The following is a 21,204-nucleotide window of genomic DNA, read 5'->3' as shown; positions in this document are numbered from 1 at the left end:
AAATTTCTTTTTAAAACTATTTTGATGCCTTGGCCTGGTAGAATCACAGTACTTTTTGGTTTTAGAAATGTTGAATGTAAGATGACTTGTCTGAGAAATCAGTTCTCTCCACCTTATAATTATCATCATTAAATAAATAGCAATCATTTTCAAGTCAATTCAGGGTTTTATTTTATTCATAGAATGTAATTTATTTTAAAACATAAAACTTTATGCCTATTAGGTATTACCTCTCAATTTATAAAGCAAAGACACAGCAAAAATGACTAACTAGATTTGTTCACAGTTTGTCTTTACTTTGTATGTGTGTGGGTGTGTGTACATGCATGAATATGGGGTGTGTGCCTATGTATAAATTTCTTTCTCTGCATTGTTTAGAAATTTAACTAAGGAGAAGAGAGGTCAAACATTTTGTAGATCCATTAACATTTAGAAAACAGCCAACATACACCATAATCTCCTAGAATTCCGTAGTGAAATGTCAAAGAGAACAACCCTTAATTAGAAGCATCAAAGAACACTAATTTGGACATAAAAATGCATTGCTGGGTTCAAATGCTGGCATTGTCATTTACTACCTTTATGACCTTATTTCACTCCAGTTTTCCTATCTGGAGGATAATTTTTCTTGTCAAGGTCTCTTTCAGTTCTAAATTTTGATAACCTTCGGGATATCATTTACTGAACTTTGTGTTTTTTGTTTTTTTTTTTTAAGACTAAAGTATGTTGTGAAGATCCTCCAGCATCATAATTTTCTTTTTCACTATATAACTTTTATGAAGGTGTCAGTATTTTTGAGATGTTCAAAAACTTGCTTATACTCTTGCCTTTTTTTTTAGCAACAATAGCATTAGTCAAACATTTAAGTAAAACATTGATATGGTATATATCCTCATTCCTCTAGGTGTAGACATTCTGCGATAGCATAACATACACACACACATACACACATATACACTGTACTTTCCTCATTCATCTGTATTATACATAGAATTACCATGTAATATATTATGATTTCTTAGTAGAACCCTGAATGTGTGTAGGATCTATGTATGTATTTGTGTATATTTTGTGTATATATGTGATACCATATATATCAGAGGGAAGGTATTAATTGGGGGGGGGGGATAGACTATACCAGGAAAAATCTCATTCAGAAGATATTTGACCTGAGTTTTGAAGGAAAGCAGGAGATAGAGGCAAAGAAGGAGAACATTTCAGGCATATGAAAGGAAATGGTATCAGTAAATGGAATGTCATGTGCAAGAAAGGTTGAAAAGGCCAGTGTCCCTAATCATTGAATACTTCAAAGGGATTAAACTATAAGAAGATTGGAAAGTGAGGGAAATGGTTTGTGAAGTCTTTAAAACCTGGACTCAAGATTTCATATTTCATGTTGGAAGTGATAGGGAGCCACTGGAATTCAGTGAATTGGAAGGAAGTTGCTCAATCATCTCTATACTTGAGGAAGACCTTTTTGACAGTTGAGTAGGGAGGATGGACTGAAGTTGAGAGAAAATTGAGGCATAAATAAATGAAAATGATTTTTCATGGTCCAGGTATGAGAGGTTGAGGATCCTTACCAAGGTTTTGGCTTTATGCAGAGGGGGAAAGGCAGAGGACATACCTGAGGATTATGAAGGTAGAAACAAAAATAACTGCCAACATTGGAAATGTAGGATGAGAACAATAAGAATAGAGGCTGATATTTGAAGTTTTGACTGAAGATTGGATTTGGCTATCTCCTGATTGTAACAATGAAGGTACTTAACTCTCCCTTGATTGTGAAGATTAAATTGTAATCCCCTGATTATAACAATGAAGATACTTAGCTCTTCCTTTATTGTGAAGATTAAATTGTAATCCCCTATCTATTTTTAGATTTTAATCCCCAAAAGTTAACTCAGTATTTAAAATAGATCTACCCATTTTAACTACAAAAAGATGCTAACTAACCACAAAAGGTATAACTAACTAAAAAAGGTGTGAACACCCATTTCATACATTAAGTGGGCAGTCCTGGAGAGAAGCATCTACTGTGATTGGTAGATGTAAAATTTAGGGGAGGTGAAACAAGAGAAAAAGATCTTTAAATAGAGGAAACAGAGGCACACAAGGATATAGATCTTCAGTCACTCGAGTTGGACTGGATAGATCAGTCACTTGGGCTTGGAGTGAAGGATCAGTCACTAGGAGCTGGAGGGAAGACAGGCACTTGAGGGGAGACTGGAAGACAGACACTTGGACTTGGCTATGGAACTTGATCCTGGAGGACCTTGTTCAGGAGACCTTAGACTGCTTTCCTTTTAGATGGTCACCTTGGTGAGTGAAAAGCTGACTTAGTTTCCTTGCATTTCTGGAGGTGTGAACCTCCAAGAAAGACCCATCATCTTGAGACTCTTTTTCCCTGATTAGGGGCTTAGAATTTCTACCTGGCTCAGAGGAAGCCGGAGTTCATTTGTTCTCTCTCTCTGTTTCTTGTCTCTCTCTCTCTCTGTCTCTCTCTGTCTCTCTCTGTCTTCCTCTTCCTTACTATCTTCCCTCTATTGTAAAATAAACTATCATAAATCCCATTTTACTTTGGGATTTTGAAATTAAATCCCTGGCAACCACCAAATTAATATATTCAAGTCCAACCATAATAAATTTAACATGACTGAAAGAAGCAATAAGAAGGTCCAGAAGAAGAGACGGTTTGGAACAAAAGATGATGAGTTTAGTTTTTGACACATTCAGTTTAAAGTGTTTATGGGGAATCCGGTTCATGAATTGGATAGGCAGATAAAAAATTGGAGGTCAAGTAAGAAGTTAGACTTGAATAAATAGATGTGAAAATCATTTGCATTTAATAATCATTGAATCCATAGGAATTGATGAGATTGCCAAGTGAAATAGTGTGGAATAAGAAGAGTGCCCAAGGCACTTTTAGGGGCACACAGGGAGCTTTACCTATATGAGGATGCATCCAAGATAGATAATGAAGAAATGTAGTCAAACAGGTCAGAGAGAAACTGTGAGTGTATGGTGTTATGAAAATCCAGAAATAAGAAAATTTCTGGAATGGGTGGGGGGGGTTGATCATTGAATGTGAAAATTAAAGATATCAGGGAATAGTTACCAAAAAAAATTACCTTGAAATAATATATTCTAAGATCCCTAAAAGAGGCAAAAACTTCAATTGAACTGTTTCTCCTACTTTTGGGATGATTAAAATAGTGGGAGTCATAAACTGTTACAGATAAAAGAGTGGTTGGCTTAAATTGTGACCACTGAAAATATGGTTTCAAGACAGTGTCTTGTTTTAAATCAAATATAAGGTGGTCGCCAGGGAAAAATTCCCAAATATTAAATATACCCAAGTCAGCTGGGTTTTATAGAGATTTTAATTAATACAAATGAGGAATTAATGAAAGGGAGAGAGAAAAAGGAAATAATGAGAAAAGGGGTAGACCAGCATGAGCCAGCCTAGGCTGAAAACCCTAAGAGAGAGATGTCAGTCTTTTATCCACTCACCACAAGATTTGTCCAAGCAAGATTCTAGTGTTCAGACACCAGCTGCCTCCTCCAATTCAGCTTTTCCCAGCTGAATCTCTCGAGACCTCCTTTTTGACCTCCTTTTAAAGGGAATTTTCTCCTATGTCACCTCCCCTAAGTTCTCACATCTACCAATCACAGTAGACGTTTTTCCAAAGGACAGACCATTCTTAATTCACACCTGAGTAGACTTAAACTTTTGATTAAGTTCACACCTAAAAAAACCTCTGAGTAAGTTTCTCACCTCTTTGCTCCTTGTAAATTCACAAGTTGCCTGACCTTTATAGGTACTTAGCACCCTTTTGTATTAGATCTAAAAATAGGCACAGCTTAAGAACTTTTGCCCTACTATAAGTATGGGTTTAAGTATTTTTCATTGTTCATCAAGGAGTTTCTTCCCCTAAAGCATGCTTAAGTAGGGGTGGAGTAGAGGTCTCACATTCCTGATCTAAGTTCCTTCATTGTTTAAAATGGGGAATGGTCTTAACCAAATCTTATGAAGTAGGGTCTGAGAATTTTTAAGATTCACACTTTTCTACCCACCCCCTCAGATTCTACCTTAGAAACTTTATAGGTCCCAAGTATATATATAGGTGCCAAGTCTGGCACATGCCAGAAATCCCTGCTACTTCTGGGGAAGTCAAACTTGAGTTTGGGAATTCTGGGATAGTGGGACTAAAATGTTGATCAGATGTTCCCCTGGAAACTGAGGGCTACCAGTGAAAGGGCTAAGCAAGCAAGATCAGAAAAATAGGTCATTTTAAAGCTTATGTGTTGATCAGAATGAGGAAAAGTCTCTTCTAGTATGAAAAAGGTATAGAGGAGGAAGGAAGGAAATGTATTATGTCTATGGGCTAATCATCTAACCTCAGAGCTGCAATTTCTTCATCTATGAAATTGGGGGCAGGTGGATAGTACTTGTACTGCATCCCTTACAGAGTCATGAGGAAAACACTTTGCAAATCTGATAATTCCATATAATTGTGAGTTGTTTTAATTAGACTAAGGAAAAGATTTGTCTGGTCTCTTTTTTATTTTTTTAAGCTAGCAAATATCTAGTGCCACATAAATCTGACCTATTTCAGGAAATTCCTTATAATTTGAATTGCTACCAGCAGGATATAGTGAGTGGTATGCTGGCAATACTACAAAAATTACATACATAAAAAAAAAAACATTATTTTGCGGTTACAATGCAGAATCTACAAGATAACTTTTCCCAGAAACTGAGATAATGGTACAACAACTTCTGTTTGCGATAGTGATCGGCAAACCTCAAAGATCAAAAACAAGCAAAATTAAGTCTTATATACCCATGCCACCTCATTCTCTCTTTGCCCTGTTCTTAAGATACCAAAAGAATATATATGACTAGCTTCCTTTTCTGTGTTTCCTAACCATAATTAAAATCCTTTCTTTTTACATTGAGCTATCCTATTATTTCTCATGTAAACTTACAAATGGTATGTTATCTTTTTCTCTCACTCTTTGCATCTTTGTCTCTCTCTGTCTATGTATGTTTGACTCTACCACCACCCTCAGTTCTTATATGTTTTTCAACTATTCTGAAATAAATTCTAATTGCTTTTGAATATATTGGGCAAGTTTAGTTATCATCTAAAGAAGGATTCTACATTTGATTATAATTGGAACTTAGGTGAAAGGTATCATTTTTTTTTTCAGAAAAAGCACGTTTTTTGGATAATCTTTCACATGGCTAATGGTAAAATGCTGAAAGTAGAGAGTAAAAATTGCTTTAGTTATCAAACTTAATGAAAAATGTACAGTTAGAAAAAGAGGAAAAATAAATATGATGATCCAGGAATCTTTTCCCTTTGTCTTTTATGTAGATAAATGAATACTGTTGGTTGCAAATACTAAGTTCATCTGTGTGTGTGTGTGTGTATGTGTGTGTATGTGTGTGTGTGTGTAATGTGGTGTTTAGAGTCCTTGAGAAGATCTGAAGTATTTTGTTAGCTTTAGAATCTAGCTAGCTTGGTCTCCCATTCTACCATGACCTAAATTGGCTGTGTGAATCTGGCCACATCACTTGCCATCTCAGAGTGACTGAGCCTGAAATGCTTAAAGTTTGTAAGTTGTAATAGAGTTGCTGCATTTGTCAACAAGATTTCCTCCTCTTCCTCCTCCACCTGTTTGGTGCAATAATGAGGCCACAATTCTGAGCAAAGAAGGAGGAAAATATCTCATATGTAATCATTTTTAGCACATAAAGTACTTCAATCCACCATAAATATTTATAAAGCACCTAAGAGGAAAGGCACTAGGATTAAGAAGGTTTGGGAAAGGCTTCCTGTACAAAAAGGGGGGGTGGGGTTGTTAGTTAAGACTTAGAAGTAGCATGTTAGCTACCTTATTTCTGTTTCCTCCAACATTTGCAGGGAGTCTCTTTCTGACTTGAATCACATCACTGGGGTAAACATTTTGACTGCTTTACATTTTTTAGTTTGTGATATGAGATTATGTACTTTAATTTTGGATGTTTAAAAACTCAGGGCAGCTATTGAAAACTTGGCTTCAATAAGTGTGAAACTTAAAAAAAAAAAGATATACATCTGAATAAATATTTAGCCAGAGAGTTTTCTTTGAACTTAATGCATAAAAGCTATAATTTTAAGAGTTTGTAGGGAGTTGTATCGAGGAGTTAATGCAATTTTATTTTCCCTCTGGGAACCTTTATTATGCTCCTGACAAAGACACTTTTGTCAAACAAATCTTAGGTACTTACTGTACTTCTTATCTTCTATTTTCTTGTCTTTCATTGTAGAAATGACCTTTTTTTTTAAGAGGATTTGAATGGGCCCTGTGAGGTCCCAGATCATAAGCAGGATATTAATGACTGAGTCTGTTTAATTTATTTAATAAACACTTTTTTCATAAGGATGGTGATCTAAGCAAATTAAACTTTTTAAAGAACTATTTTTCATGAAGAAGGAAAAGATGGAAAGGGTAAAGAATAAGTTTTTTATATTGCCTACACATGTCAGACACTGAACTAAGTAAGCTCTTTTATAAATATTATCTGATTTGATCCTCATAACAATCCTGCAAAGTAAGTCCTATTATTATCTGTATTTTACAGTTGAGGTGTCCCAGGCAGACAAATGACTAGTCCAGAGTCACAAAGCTAGTAAATGTCTGAGGCTAGATTTAAACTCTTCTTAATTCCAGGCCCAGAGTTCTATCCACTGTACCTTGGCTGTCTCTGCTACTCTGGTTCCTTTGTTTCATTGGTACAAAGAATGACCATCCTATAAAAAATGCATAGCTTCCAGAAATAATGAAGGGGTGAGTTATAATAAGAGAACTCTATGTATAGTCTGTCCAAAAAGTTTTAGCGCCATTTTAAGCTCCAATATCTTAAAGGGCTTTAAAAGCTTAATATTAAACTAAGACTTTTGGGATACCCTGTTTTAGAGATCTGGGATTCAGGAGGTGGTAACTCCACTCTCCTCTGCAAAGGTCACCCAACATGTGGAATGCTATGTTCAATTTGGGACACCACAATTTAGGAATTACCCCAATTAGCTGGAGAGTATCCAAATGAAGGTATCAAAGATGGTGAAAGACCTTTGCTTCCATGAGATTTGAGGACTGGTTGAAGAAAATGGGAACATTTAACCAGGAGGTGAGAAGCCTAGTGGGGTAAGGGAATATGATAAATGTGTTCAAGTTTTTCAAGGACCCTTATGTAAGACAAATATTATACTTGTTTGACCCCAGAGGGCATAACTAAGAGCAATATATGGAATGTGAAAAGAAGCTGATTTGCTTTTGGTATTAGGAAATATTTCCCACTAATTTTTGTTGGTTAGTTGTTTCACCTGTGTCTGACCTTTTGGAGTTTTCTTGGCACAGATACTAGAGTAATTTGCCATTTTCTTCTCCAGCTCATTTTACAGATAAGGAAACTGAGGCAAACAGGATTAAGTGACTTACCCAGGGTCTGACAGCTAGTCTGAAGTTAGAATTGAATTCAGGACTTTTTGACTATAGGCTTGGAGCTCTATCTACTTGTGCCACCTAGCTGCAACTTCTTAATAATTAGAGCTATCTAAAAAGTGGAATGGAATGTCTAGAGAAATAGTGGAAATTCACTAATTAGAGGTCATCAAATGACCTCTTGTTGAGTGCTATAATTTAGATTCTCTTTCAGACTTGGGTTGAGCTAAATGGTTCCTGAGTTTTGTTCCAACTTGGAGATTCCATTATAATTTATGAAGTGTTATGATTGTTCTATATTATTATTTTTATGACTTACTTGCATGATCTGTGTACTTATTCCTCTACTTTAGCAGATATTTCAGCACCAAATTACCTTCCTCACCAAATTTTCTGGTTAAGTAAAAAGTCCAGGTGATGAGCTCGAAGATCATCTACTAGGGGACACCAACCAATTAACCTCCACAGCCCAAATCTATCCACAATCCCAAATCTTTCTTCTAGGGAGGCAAATATTTTTCTTTACTCCAAGTGATCTAGTGGAGAGATTTCTGGTCTTGCAAACAAGACACCCTGAGGTCAAATTCTTCCTCAAACACTTAGTATTCACTGCAAAAAAAAATTGATAAATCACTTATGACACTTTTTGCATTTCATCATTAAAGTGAGAGATTTGGAGTCAATGGTTTCTGAGGCTCCTTCCTGCTCTAAATCTGTAATCATTTAATCTTCTGAGCTTTTCTGCTCAGTTGAAGGCATACAAACAATAGATTTGTTCTGTCATGCTCAGTCATATCCCTTGCATCTTTTCAGGATCAATGTTTAAAATCTACCTTTCCTGAAAAACTTTAGCCAGCTCATTTTAAATTGGGCATGGTCAGAGTTCATTGTGCCCAATCCTTTTACTGGCTCTATCATATAGCCATGCATATTTGTCAATTGCATGTTTAACTTATTTTCTTTTATTAAAGATGACTCTTATATAAAGGTAGTGTTTTCAGATTAATCTCTAAAGTCCCATTTACTTACTTCCAGGGTCATAAAATAAATATTTTCACATTTGCAATTTTCTTTGATTTAATACACTGAAACTTTTGTCACACCAAATATTAAATTGAAAATCATATGCAAGGCACATGGCGAACCTTTGGACATATAATTAAGCTATAGGTATTTCATTTTGTGCATTTTTATGGCCATGTAAAGTAAGACAACTTGCCCCTGTAGAAAATTCTTTTAGGGATAAAAGCAAAATAAAGGTTATGATCATGTGTTTAAATTATAGTCACCAAGCAAGTTTAGTTGTGGATATTAATGTGTTCAGTGTTAATTTTTAAATAAAACATGAACAGAGAAAAAGAAGAAAATGGTCACATAAAACATTTCATAAATGGCAGTCTTAATAATAGCACATAATTGTAGCTAGCACTAGATTTTATTTATGTAGTCATGCAAATGTACTTTTTGTTATTGAGTTTATTGGTAACGGAGTCTCTGATGCATTCAAAAATTAATTTTACTGCTAATTCTAAACAGTGTTGTATTAGCTACTTTGTTTACTCCAAGAATAAGACTCCATGAAGGTCTTGTAAAAGAATAACATAAAAAAGAACTTTAATATACAAAACTACCATATTATTAAATACCATATGTATTAGAAATATACCATTCTTTACTAGATTCCAGAGGGGGGGAGGAAGGAGAGAAAGAAAAAGAAAGAAAGAAAGAAAGAAAGAAAGAAAGAAAGAAAGAAAGAAAGAAAGAAAGAAAGAAAGAAAGAAAGAAAGAAAGAATAGATATCTACTTCTATATTTTATTTATAAGTATGATCTCATAACCTATAACCTCAACCTTTGAGGTTATGTGTACCAGATTCTATCCTGAGGATAGTTACCTAAAATATCTCTCTGTCCTTGATTTTACCTCTACCCAAATATTTCTTTTGGAATTTCTTTTGGAACTTCTGCACATAGTTAATTTATAAGTCTCTACAAATGTAGGTAGTCTCTAGCTCCAATACTCAGTTATTCAGGGTAACAGAAGGATGCCAAAAAGCACAGCTTTTATTTTAATACACAGAAAACAATTTAAAGAGCTTTCAGTAGCCCATAAATATTTGATACAATTCTCTTTCACCTCTAAGAAGTTGACACTAACCAGGATTACCTTCTTCCCTAAAAGGAAGGATTCCCAAACTCTCCAGGAATTTGATGTTGGTGAGAAATTCCTTCCTTCTTTATCTAGGTGGCTGAACCTATTGCTCAATCTTCTCTGAGAGAAGAAAAGATTTGCCTTTTCATACTTTACCTTTAACTGCATTGACTCCCCATTAACTGCCCCACTCCATAATTTCATCTGCTCTTAGTTCTGCTGCCATCTTCTATGCTTAACTTTTTAGGAGTTCTTCCAAAAGGGCCATACTTTGCTGTGAAGATCTTATTTTATGGGTTTAAGACAAAAGGGAAGTTCAGAACCACAGTTCATCTCCCATTGCAAAGATTTACTGACTATTCTTCAATGATATGTAAATATCAACACAAATCTTATAAATCTAGGAGATATCCTTAGTCCTTTTAGTGAAGTGATGGCAAGCATTTTGTTACCCTTTTTAGAATGATGGATCTCACTCATCAAGTTGATCAGGATTCTGCCCTTATAAACATTCTCTCTAATAGATTTCTATTACAAATGACAGAACTGGGACCACAGTTAATACTCTTGATTGAGATCCTTCTTCTAAGGCAAGGAAGATAGGTTAAGCAACCCAAAAGAACTTTTCAAGGGAAAGTGATACTTTCATTCTGACCTAGAAAGAATAGTGCTTGTGTAGTGAAGAGGGAAAATTCAATTTTAGACATTGAGCTTGAGATGTTGACAGAATATCCAGTTCTAGATACCTAGAAAATAGTTATTGATGTGGTACTAGAATTTGATGTGTGTGTGTGTGTGTGGGGGTTGAAGTATTTAGGGTACATGTTTGGGAATTATTAAGCCATTAGAATAGATGTTGACGCTAAGGGGGAGAATAACAAGATTAGGGCATCTATCTCTGTCCTTAAATAAAAGTGTTATTCAAGAGAGTTCATTAACATCAAATAGTTATTCAGACATAATACATAACTTTCTTTTGTTCTTGTTCATCAAAATTGTTGATTGTGGAAATATTGATCTAGAACTATACTTTGAAATGTTGTTTTTAAAGAATTTTTTTAATTTGAAAGATACTGTGCATTAGGTTGTAAATAAATAATTTAGTAGCCCATGATCCCTGTGTTTGCTTTGTAACAAAATATCTAGTAGTAATGTTTTTTTTTTTTCCCCTGTTGTTTAAGCAAATCTACTTTTTGTTTTACTTTATTGTATATGTTTCATTCTGTGAAAGTGAATGGTATGGGGAAGAGTCAAGGACATTGAAAACAAACATTTAGGGCTCTAATTCCATCCTCTTTTTCTCTTTCACCCAGTTCTTTTTGGAGGAAGAGTTGGACCATTTAAAAATGGCATGTATCTGGTTATCTCTCCAAAGGGATGCTTTCATCTGAATTTCCATAACCTTCCATATTAAATACTGTCATTATTTCCTTTCTTATACAATTATAAAATTAAATCAGTGTTGGTTTACATTACCTTCCAAATCTCTCCCTCTTTCATTGTTTCAGATTAGCTTCCTCTTTAAAAAAAAAACTTCTTTTTGAAGTTCCTCATTGGTTATAGTCCAAGTTATTGATAATCTTGAAATGATAGTCCATTGACATCTGAGTTATATTTATTTTCCATTTTTGGAGACTATAGTGTTCTATGCCTTACAGTGTTGTGGATGAAAAGTGAAATGTCTGAGGAAACAAAGGTTTGAGCTTCTCCGTATATTAATTTATTAAGTACTACATGCCAGATGTTCAAAAAACCAGGACTAAGCCACCTCAGTTTTGGCACTGTACCCAGAATCCAGGGGGCAGTAGGTTTTGATGCATTGAAAACAATGATTCAAGTAAAACCAATTAAAATAAAACAATTAAGTAGGATACAAAATTAGGTTATTTCATTTTTATTTGGAGGAAAGATTAGGAACTTTCCAAGTTGGAAAGTAAAGAGAGAATAGCTACAATTTCCTGAAATCAGTAAAAGAGGTGTCCTACTCCCCCAAAGTGTCTGTATTCAATCAAAGCTACATGGAAACAATAAGTGATTAACTAGTACTGGCTCATTTTTCAGATAAGACACATTAGTTACTTCAAATGTACAATTTTGAGAAAATGCCTTGCATCAATCTTTGGATCTCATTGGATTTCTTAAGGTCAGCATAACCTATCATTCATTTCATATGTTCATATGGTACATAGTTCATAGGTTCATAGTTAAGAAATTCAAAGTAACAGGTAGAGGTGGCCCCGCTTCCTAGTCATTCAGGGCTTGGTTCAAACAATACAGCAAAGTCCTGTCATAATTCACACAATTGAATTAAATTTGCTCACAAGACAGAAATAGGACCAAACGCCTAGTTGAATAGAAAAAAGAACTAAGCTACTTCCAGAATTGAGTCACAAGATGGAGTCTGGGTAGTCACTTGCTTTTCTAATCCCCTCAACAGCTTACACTGGGAGAATTAAAAAAAAAAATAGAGACTTGTTTTCTGGAGAAGCTTGGGATCTTTAAAAAAGAACAGGAGTAATGGTTAAGTTGGGAAGAAAGGATTGACTGGTCACATGATGACAGACCATCAGTAGAAAGTCAAAAGTTTACATTACCATAAAATAAAGCAGAGGAAAATGAGCAGAACTATAAGAACAATTTATACAATAACATCATGAAGTAAAAACAACTCTAAATAAGACTTAAGAATCAACAATGAGCAAAGAACAGTCCAGAAAACAGACTGATGGGGGAGGCATGCTACTCACCTACTAAAACGGAAATGGAGAAAAAGACATAATTTCAAAAAAGGCAAATATATATTTTTTGCTTAAATATAACCATTTGTTACAGCAGTATTTTTCTTTTTATATTTGAGATATTATAGAATCCCCAAAAAGGAGGGGAAAAGTGCCATTGAAGCATTTTATTTAAAAATTATTTTCCATAATTACATATAAAAATGAATTTCAACATTAAAGAAATATTGGGTTCCAGATTCTCTTCTTCTGTTCCACTCCCCTCTCCCCACCTAACTTAGACAATAAGCAATAAACTTTACATGCACAATCATGAAAAGCATTTTTCCATATTAGTCATTTTGTGAGAGATCTCAAAAAAATTAAAAGAATAAGAAAGAAAGTGAAATATATTAAGTTTTGGTCTTCATTCAGATTCCATCTGTTGTTTCTCTGGAGTTAGATGATAAATTTTCTTCATGAGCCTGGGACTGTCCTGGATCATTGTATTACTGGGATCAATCATACTAGATCAATCATAGTTGTTCATTGTATAGTATTGCTACTACCATGTACAGTGTTCTTCTGGTTCTGTTCACTTCACCTTGCATCAGTTCATATAAGTTTTTTCTAGGTGTTTCTGAGTTCATCCTGCTCATTATTTCTTATGTAACAATAGGATTCCATTATAGCCATATACCACAACTTGTTCAGCAATTCCCCAATTGATGGACACATTTCTTAAATTTCCATTATCTTTGCAACCATAAGAAGAGCTGCTATACATATTTTATATAAATAAATCATTTCCTCCTTTTAAAAAAATATCTTTGGGATACAGACTTAGTAGTAGTTTTACTGGATCAAATATACATAACTTTGGAGCCCTTTTGGCATAATTCCAATTTGCTCTCCAGAATTGTTGGGTCAGCTCATACCACCACTAAGTGCATTAGTATCTCAATTTTCTCACCTCCCTTCCAACATTTATCATTTTCTTTTTCTGTCATATTGGCCACTCTGACAAATGTGGGACCGTACTTCAGAGTTGTTTTAAATTTCATATCCTTAATCAAGTAATTTGGAACATTTTTTCATGTGATTATAGATAGTGTTGATTTCTTTATCTTAAAACTGTGTTCATATCTTTTGACCATCTGTCAACTGGAGAATGACATTTTTTATACAGCTTTTCCTTCTAATCTTGGTTATATTGGTTTTGTTTGTATAAAACCTTTAAAATTTAATACAATTAAAATTACACATTTTATATCCTATAGTGTTCTCTTATCTCTTGTGTGGTCACATCCATAGATATGACAGGTAAAATATTCCATGCTTCCCTAATTTCTTCTGATATCACCCTCTATTTTTAAAACCAAGTTGAACTTTTCCTGGTATAAGGTGTGAGATGTTTATCCCCCGTTTCTGTCATACCATTTTCTAGTTTTTCCAAAAATTTTTTGTCAAAGAGTTAATTCTCTCAAAAGCTTGGATCTTTTGCTTTACCAAATACCACGTTACTATGGTCATTATTAGTAATTACATATTTATTTCCACTTTTCTGATTAGGAAAAGAAAACTTTAATTTTTCATTTGTCCAAGGTAAATGACATAGGTAAAGAATAATTGTATTGTATTTCTAATTATATATTATGACCATTCCAATGTTCTTTCTGCTGTTGCAGCCTACTTAAAGATACATTAGAAGTATGATGTGTTGTCTTTTTTTCTTTTGGGGATTGCAGAATCATTTTCATAAAAATTCTTTTAAATTACATCCTTTGAATATGTCAGCAATTAAATCTCTATGAATAAGGTTCAAAGGAAGTCAATTTTTTACTGTAGTTGACTCATTGCCCAATGAAGCTGATTGTGAGTTTCCATTTTATAGAATATTGAGTAATTACTATTTCTTTCATCATGAACAGATTAATGATAACTCAAGGTAATTATTGTGAAAAATAAGCCTTATTTTTTCAAGGATATTGTTTCCCTCTGATACTAAATAAGATATTGCTTCTAAATTTTCTAGAAAAAAAAATTTTTTTCTTCTTTTATGAACAAAATGTTCTAGGTCAAAATGGCCATCTGTAGATAATTGAAATAAGAGTATAGTTACGTTATCATCTTGATGAAGCTTATAAATAGAATTATAGCTCAATTCATCACATCCTTTGATTTATGCTGAAGTATTCTTTCATTGTTTTGATTTCTTGCTTCTAGGAAAATAAATTTTTGGATGGTTTTTAGTTGTGTGTTTTATCAAAACTTTTTCCATGTAGATATTTGTAAATTGTTTTTATTTTGAAAGAGGGAATTTTTGAATTTAATCTTATAGCATAACAGTTCCATATTATCCTACTACTACAATTTTATTTTTTTTTCTCTTTTATTCTAGGTTTAGCTGTTTCACTTCAACTCTTACATGGAGATATTGAACAAATCAGAAGAGAGTATTCATCAGTATTTACTCATGGAGTGTCCATTACCAGGAAGTTGGGGTTTTCCAATATTATAATGCCTGGTAGGTAGGAAAGAAGCAAAAGTGGTAAATTAAGAATATTCTTTTTTTTTTTTTAAGTATATGAGAAATGTGCCTAGTTTGAAGAAAGGAAATGGGGTGTGGTCTTTGTTTTGTTTTTCCCTGGACCTGAGGGTGCCCCAACTCTTAATATGTGTGGTGGAATAGAATTGAATGAAATGAATTGTAGTATTGAATGACAAAAGTAAGAGTAGTTAAGCCTCCAAATAGATTCTTCAGGGCTAAAATAAGGAAAAGATCTAAATAACAGATCCAACCTTGGGAATAATTTAGCTCCCAGTTTTATCAATTCAGATGCAAACTTGGTAAGACTAGTATATTCCCTTACTCTCCCTGAACTCCATCAGCATTTGTATGTGAATATATCTATATGATAGGAGATAGAAACCTCCATAGATCTGCAGCCTTTGACAATAAGAACATGCAAATAACACTCACATATTATTATGATTAAGGAAGTAAATAACTCCCCCAAAATTAAAAAAAAAATTGATTTAGGGCTGAGGCTATCCGGGATAAAAGCTCAAAATACTTAATTAAGTGTTGTTTTCAGGGAGAACCAGGAACCTAGTCTTTTTCAATGAAGAAGATAAACCAGTCTGACTTTGAATATCAAAGGGATTTTCAGGGTTGGCTAGGAAAGAGACACCTTTAAAGGAAATTTCTAAGACTTAAGATTTCCTTAATGCCTTTCTGAATTCCATAAGAAAATAAACTTTTAAAAAATTTCAATCTTTGCCACCTGAAAACAAAAGCTGAAAATTTGTTTATGAACCAAGGATCTTAACCAGCTAATTAAAGTTTCAAAATGTAATGCCATTTGGATACTTCTCTTGGATGTTGACTGATCCAAGAAGTAGTTTGGCTTTGGGGAAAGGCAGTTCACTTCAAAATGACAGAATCACTTTAGAACCTAAAGAACATCTCCCCATTTCCCCTTCTCCTTCTATCTTTCAATCTCCATTCTCTGCCTGTCTGTTGCTCATTCCTTTTCCCTCTCTGTTTCCCTTTCTCTCATTTTTCTTTTAGTCAGTTTATTCTTTACTTGTTGATCATATTTTCTCCCTCTCCCCTTTTCTCTTTTTCTTTTCCCTCTCCCACAACCCAGGTGTTTCTAACCATTTTGCATATGTCATGGACCTTTTCTCAGAATATTTTTTTTAATATCAAAAAAAGAATGAGAAAAAATTTTGGACAAAACTAATGTGATAATTTTGTTTCTCTTGCCTAAGCATATTATAATTTGCTGCCTATTCATAACAAATCATGTGTATTCTATTATTGGCATGTTATATATTGTATTATGTTATATATTTTTAAAAGGGTAACCACAAAAAAAAAATCATTGACCCTAGGTTAAGAACTCCTGCTTTGTTTTTGTGACTGACTACATTATAGAATTGAAATGTATGTGACATCTAATGTTTAGAAAGCATTTTAAGATTTGCAGAGTGCTATGGACTTTATTGGAAGTAGCTAGGTGATGCGGTTGATTGAGTAAATTAAGGATGACTTCTTATAGTTCTATTAGATATACATTTGCTGGCTAGGTGAAGGAGTGTATAGATAGGAGTGTAGTTTTCTTGGAGTCAGGAAGACCTGTGTTCAAATCTAACCTCTGAACACACTCTCCCTGCCTCGTTTTCCTCTACTTTAAAATGTAGAAAATAATATTTCCTCCTTCCCTGGGTTGCTGTAAGGATTAAATGAAGTAATGTTTGTAAAGCACATAATAGGACTTGCACATTATTGGTGTTCCTCCCATCCCCAAGGAGAAGCAGGTTATTATTTAGGAATTATACATATTTTAGGTTGTCAACTAGAAAAAACACAGAACTGTTAAATAGTCAAAAATCACTCTTTAATCAAGGGAAAAGGGGTTAGCGCTACTAATATGCACAGGGTCAAGACGCCCTGGTCACCAGCCCCTGGGAGTGCCACTGACTCAGGATGGACTCCAAGGAACAAAAGAACTTGGGGAACCTATATACCACTCTAGATGACCTGGGGGGTTTAGGATTAGAGGGACAGTTGATTGACTTTACAATGGTGAGAAAGGAAAATGAGGAGTTCCAGACAGGAATAGTAGTGAGGGGCTGGGGCCCTACAATGGACACAAAAGGGCTGTGGCACCTTGGTCAAGGACCTTAGCCTAGGGGGAGAAACCATTGGGACAAAAGGGATGTTCAATATTGGATGGGATTAGCTGTTCCCACCCAGGAAGTTCACTGTCTGGTGAAGAGGGACCTTCCCTCAGAGGGAAACCTCTCCTGTGACAAGGCCAAAACCTGGGGTTTCTACACTCAAACTAAATAAACTGGGGATCTCTAGATTTCCATGTTGACAAGGTGTAATCTTAAAGATATGAAATGAGTTAGGCACATCCTTAATTTAAAAGCACAAAGACTAGAGTTGTAGATTTCTCCATTCAATTAGGAATATTTTTCTTTGAAAAAAAAAAAAGCCTTTTATTTGTGTGTGATCAGGTGTGTCCTGGGAAATATTAACAATCATCTGGAGAGGAGTAATGTATCCAGTAAACACTGTTAAATTTCATCTGGATTATTAACACTTTCTTAACTCTAGACCTTCAACAGAACAATAAATCAAGCGCCCATTGAATTCCACAGGTGTAAATGCTTTGAGTGAAAATTTAACAAGCAGTTAGAGCTGGATATGGCATACTTCTGGTGATCTTCAAACATTTTAAGTAACTGTGGGCCAGTGACCCTCTTGAGAAGTACACATTCCCCGACGCTGGTCTCTTTGTCAAGAGCAAAGATTTAGGAAAGAACTACAGAAGTTTTCAGATAATTTAATAGCTGCTATTCATCTTCTAAAGAGAAAGAGTAAAGAAATATAAATAACAGAAATAAGATGATCTGAGATGAAGGGTAAAATCTTAACTAACTGACAGTATTTTAAAAACAAGCATCTGAAAGTTACTATTTAAATTCTCTCTACAAAAATAGAGTAGGTACAGCTCTGTGTGCTGTTGTATTTGAAACCATGATAGGATGATGGAACAAGAAGTAGAGATGACATAAAAGCTGACTAGCATTGTCTGTAATTATCTGTTTTGATCTAACAATTAGTAGTCTTTTAAGAATGAAAGCTTAAAGGCTGCAAAACTGTTTCCAGAGACCTTACCCTTGATTGGGGGGATATATATATATATATATATATAGTTTAGCTGAATTTGCAAAGTCCTACTATCATTGGAAATCATTGTTTATAGTATTGTTTACTTCTGGTCTTGTGATTCAGCAACTATTGCAAATGTTCATTGTTTCCTTCAGTTGCTAAAAATAATGGTTATTTCCTCTATCAAAACAACAACAAAAATCTTCACATTGAAAGACAAACTAATGTGTTTGACTAATATGAAAAACATATTCTAGAGTGGTATGCAACCAGCTGTTGCTAAAATTCAATAGCTCAATCTTTGGGCAGACTCATTTGAGAGTTGGAAAAAATAGAGAGAATTTTTCAGCATGTCACTTCATCAACTCAGTAATCATCTGGGCTGTGCTATTCTGATGCAACTCTTGTCTGGCTTTAATGATGGAAATGAAATTTCTCTAGAGCTACCATCAGTCTCCTCATCCTTTTCCTCCCCCTCCCATAATGATGAGGAGGGTTCAGCAAGTGAGGCATTTGAAAAAAAAATAAGCCATTCCTTTGTTTTCTTCTTTTCCCCTTCAAGCTGCTTATTCTCTCAAAATAAGAAAGTTGGGACTTTGTGTTTGTGTGTGTGTTTTAACAGCTGGAATAAATTAGAACACTGACTAAAATTTTTCAGATGGAAAAAATCCAAGAGTAAAAGTGTTTTCTTTTGTTATAAATCTGATTTTTCAACCTAGGTTAGTTAATTCTCATCAGTGGTCAGAAAGGAACTGTAGCTGACATCTTGAATAATGAATCCCACTTGCACCAAATGCCTGACATGGAATATGTAAACCATAAGGCATCACCCCATCAACCCCACCAACCTCCTAGTCTTTGGGATTGTAATCATCTTTCATTTTCAGTTCTACCATTAATTTTCTGATAGGTATAGGGACAGGAGAGTACATGTTTCCCCAATTACTAGTTTAAGAACAGGAATGAGGTTTTCCTGTAGAACCGAATTTTCCTTGTCCCAGGACTTGACAGGAAGTACAGATACTGAAATTTTTCAAGTGATCATAGACTATAATGAAAGGTTAGAATTTTTTAAAATATAAAAATCAATGGAAAATAAATCATTCTTTCCTTAAACTTACATAAATTGATCAGGTACGCTAGATGGCAGAAAGAACCAGCCTCATTTACTTGGATGTCTGCATAGCAACTGCATTTGTATGTATTGCTGGAACAGTCTGGTTCAGTGAGAGTCTTGCTGAAACTGCTTGTCAGACTTTTATTTTCTAGTATGTATTTGTAAAGGAACACATGTAGTCTTTTTTGTATCCCAGACTATATCTCTACTGTCTGACATCTCAAATCACATTTATCTAAGTTGAACATTAATGGATAGTACTGCCACCAGTTTGCCATTTAATTTGAAATATTAAAAAAGGCTGTAATATTACTATGAGTTTTTTAACTGGATCTATGATTTTATTGATGTGGAAAGCGCCTATTGAGTATTTACTTTTTTGAAACATAGAATTCTTTGGTGTCACTCTAAGATTAAATGATATGTCCAGGGTCACACAGACAGTATGGGTCAAATGCAATATTTGAACCCAAGTCTTCCTGATACTGGGATCACAGTATCCCATTGTCTCAATAATAAATAATTAGTATATATAGTACAAAAATAAGAAAAGAGCATGTTGTGTGAAGGATTGGTCTAAACAAAACTGAATTATGGGAAGTTTTTCTTTGGGTTTCTTAATCCTCTTCAGATTTTTCTAGTCCCAGAACATAGAGATTCTTAACTTGGGGGGGTGGGGTGTCATACACCTTTTTGACATTCTGGTAACCCCCCTGATCCATTCTTGGAATAATTTTTAATAGTTGAAGGAAATCTTTAATTTTAGTTAGAGAGTAAGGAAAATAAAAATAGATTTTTTTTCTTATTTGAATTCAAGGACTCCTCAAAATCTTTCCATCAACACCAGGTTAAGAAGACTTCCTTTCTTTTATGTCTTGCTCTCAGAGGACTGCCTACTCAGATATTAGGTGATAAACTCTTTAGGTAACCATCTTGATTAGTATTTATAGAAATATCTAGTAGAATATAATGTAAGATGTAAAAAAAATAAAGTTTTTATGGTAGACAGCTCTGTGGCAGTAATATTAACATTGAGTGGAGGAAGTGGTAACCTGTTGGGGTCCCCCTCACTAAAAAAAATCACCACATTTAAGAGGTCCTGCCTCCTTCCCTTTAAACTTCTTTGACCACATAGCTCAGTATGAATTATGTCTGTGCTGCCCTAAATATAGCTTAATAGTTTGTTTCCAATGATTTCTTTCACTTGGAACTCTGTGAATAATTCCAAAGATCATACTAAAGACTTGGAAATTTAGGATCGAAAGGAAACCTTAACCATCATCTGGTCCATCTTCATTCTTTTATTGATGAAGAAATTGAGACCCAGGAAATTGAACATCATCACAGAGCAAGGTATTGCCAGAGTTTAGATAAGAACCTGAGTCCCTGACTCCCAGTCTAATGTACTTTCCCCTATGCTTATAATATCTCCCTAAAAATTCATATTTAAAATTTCCCTTCAGAGCAAGCTACCACTAGGTCTCTTTTATCTTCACCTTTTCATTCCAGTTTAGTCTAGCTTATCCAAACTTGATCAAACTCGGTCAAGGTAGGTTGGTAGATAAATTTTCAAGACTGGAGTATGGGCAATACAGTAGTATTATTGAAGTTAGCAAAAATGTAGTTGTATTTTACCTATGCAAAAGGCATCATTATCTAATAGACAGAAGGCCAAAGAAGACCTCATTCAAGTCCAGCAACTGAAATATACTATCTCTAAGACCTGGACAAGTCACTTATGACTCTCTAAGAATATAAATTGTAGAATAGTTGCTCATTTGCATTGGTAGAGGGAGGTAGAGGAACCTCCAGTTCCCTACAGAGAGGACATCTTAGTCTTAACCAAAAATAAGCAAACCAAAAAAATACATGGGTTTATGTGAGTTATGGTCCATGGTCTTCCAATAACTGAGTTAAATCCTGAAAGCTGGCTTTTCATCTTCCTCTAGGAAACCTGGAGGTCTCTAAAACCCTTAGGTCAAAACTCTTTATAATAATTCTAAGATTGTAAATATTGTAAGATGATAAAGATGGTA

The 21,204-nt window shown here is 34.4% G+C and overlaps 1 protein-coding gene across 9 annotated transcripts in view; it reads left to right on the top strand.

Moving 5' to 3' along the window:
* Window positions 1-21,204, top strand: part of DOCK4 (dedicator of cytokinesis 4) — a 553,335-nt gene that overhangs the window by 311,971 nt on the left and 220,160 nt on the right. For all 9 annotated transcript variants that reach the window (XM_007504147.3, XM_056799554.1, XM_001366207.5 and 6 more), the window contains one exon: window positions 14,764-14,889. In XM_007504147.3, the coding sequence (XP_007504209.1) occupies window positions 14,764-14,889 (126 nt within the window). The remainder of the gene's footprint in view (window positions 1-14,763; window positions 14,890-21,204) is intronic.

This window comes from Monodelphis domestica, chromosome 5 (genome assembly GCF_027887165.1).
Source record: "Monodelphis domestica isolate mMonDom1 chromosome 5, mMonDom1.pri, whole genome shotgun sequence".
Taxonomy (NCBI): domain Eukaryota; kingdom Metazoa; phylum Chordata; class Mammalia; order Didelphimorphia; family Didelphidae; genus Monodelphis; species Monodelphis domestica.
The sequence above is the reverse complement of the archived record's forward strand: the minus strand, read 5'-3'. Positions and strand labels throughout refer to the sequence as shown.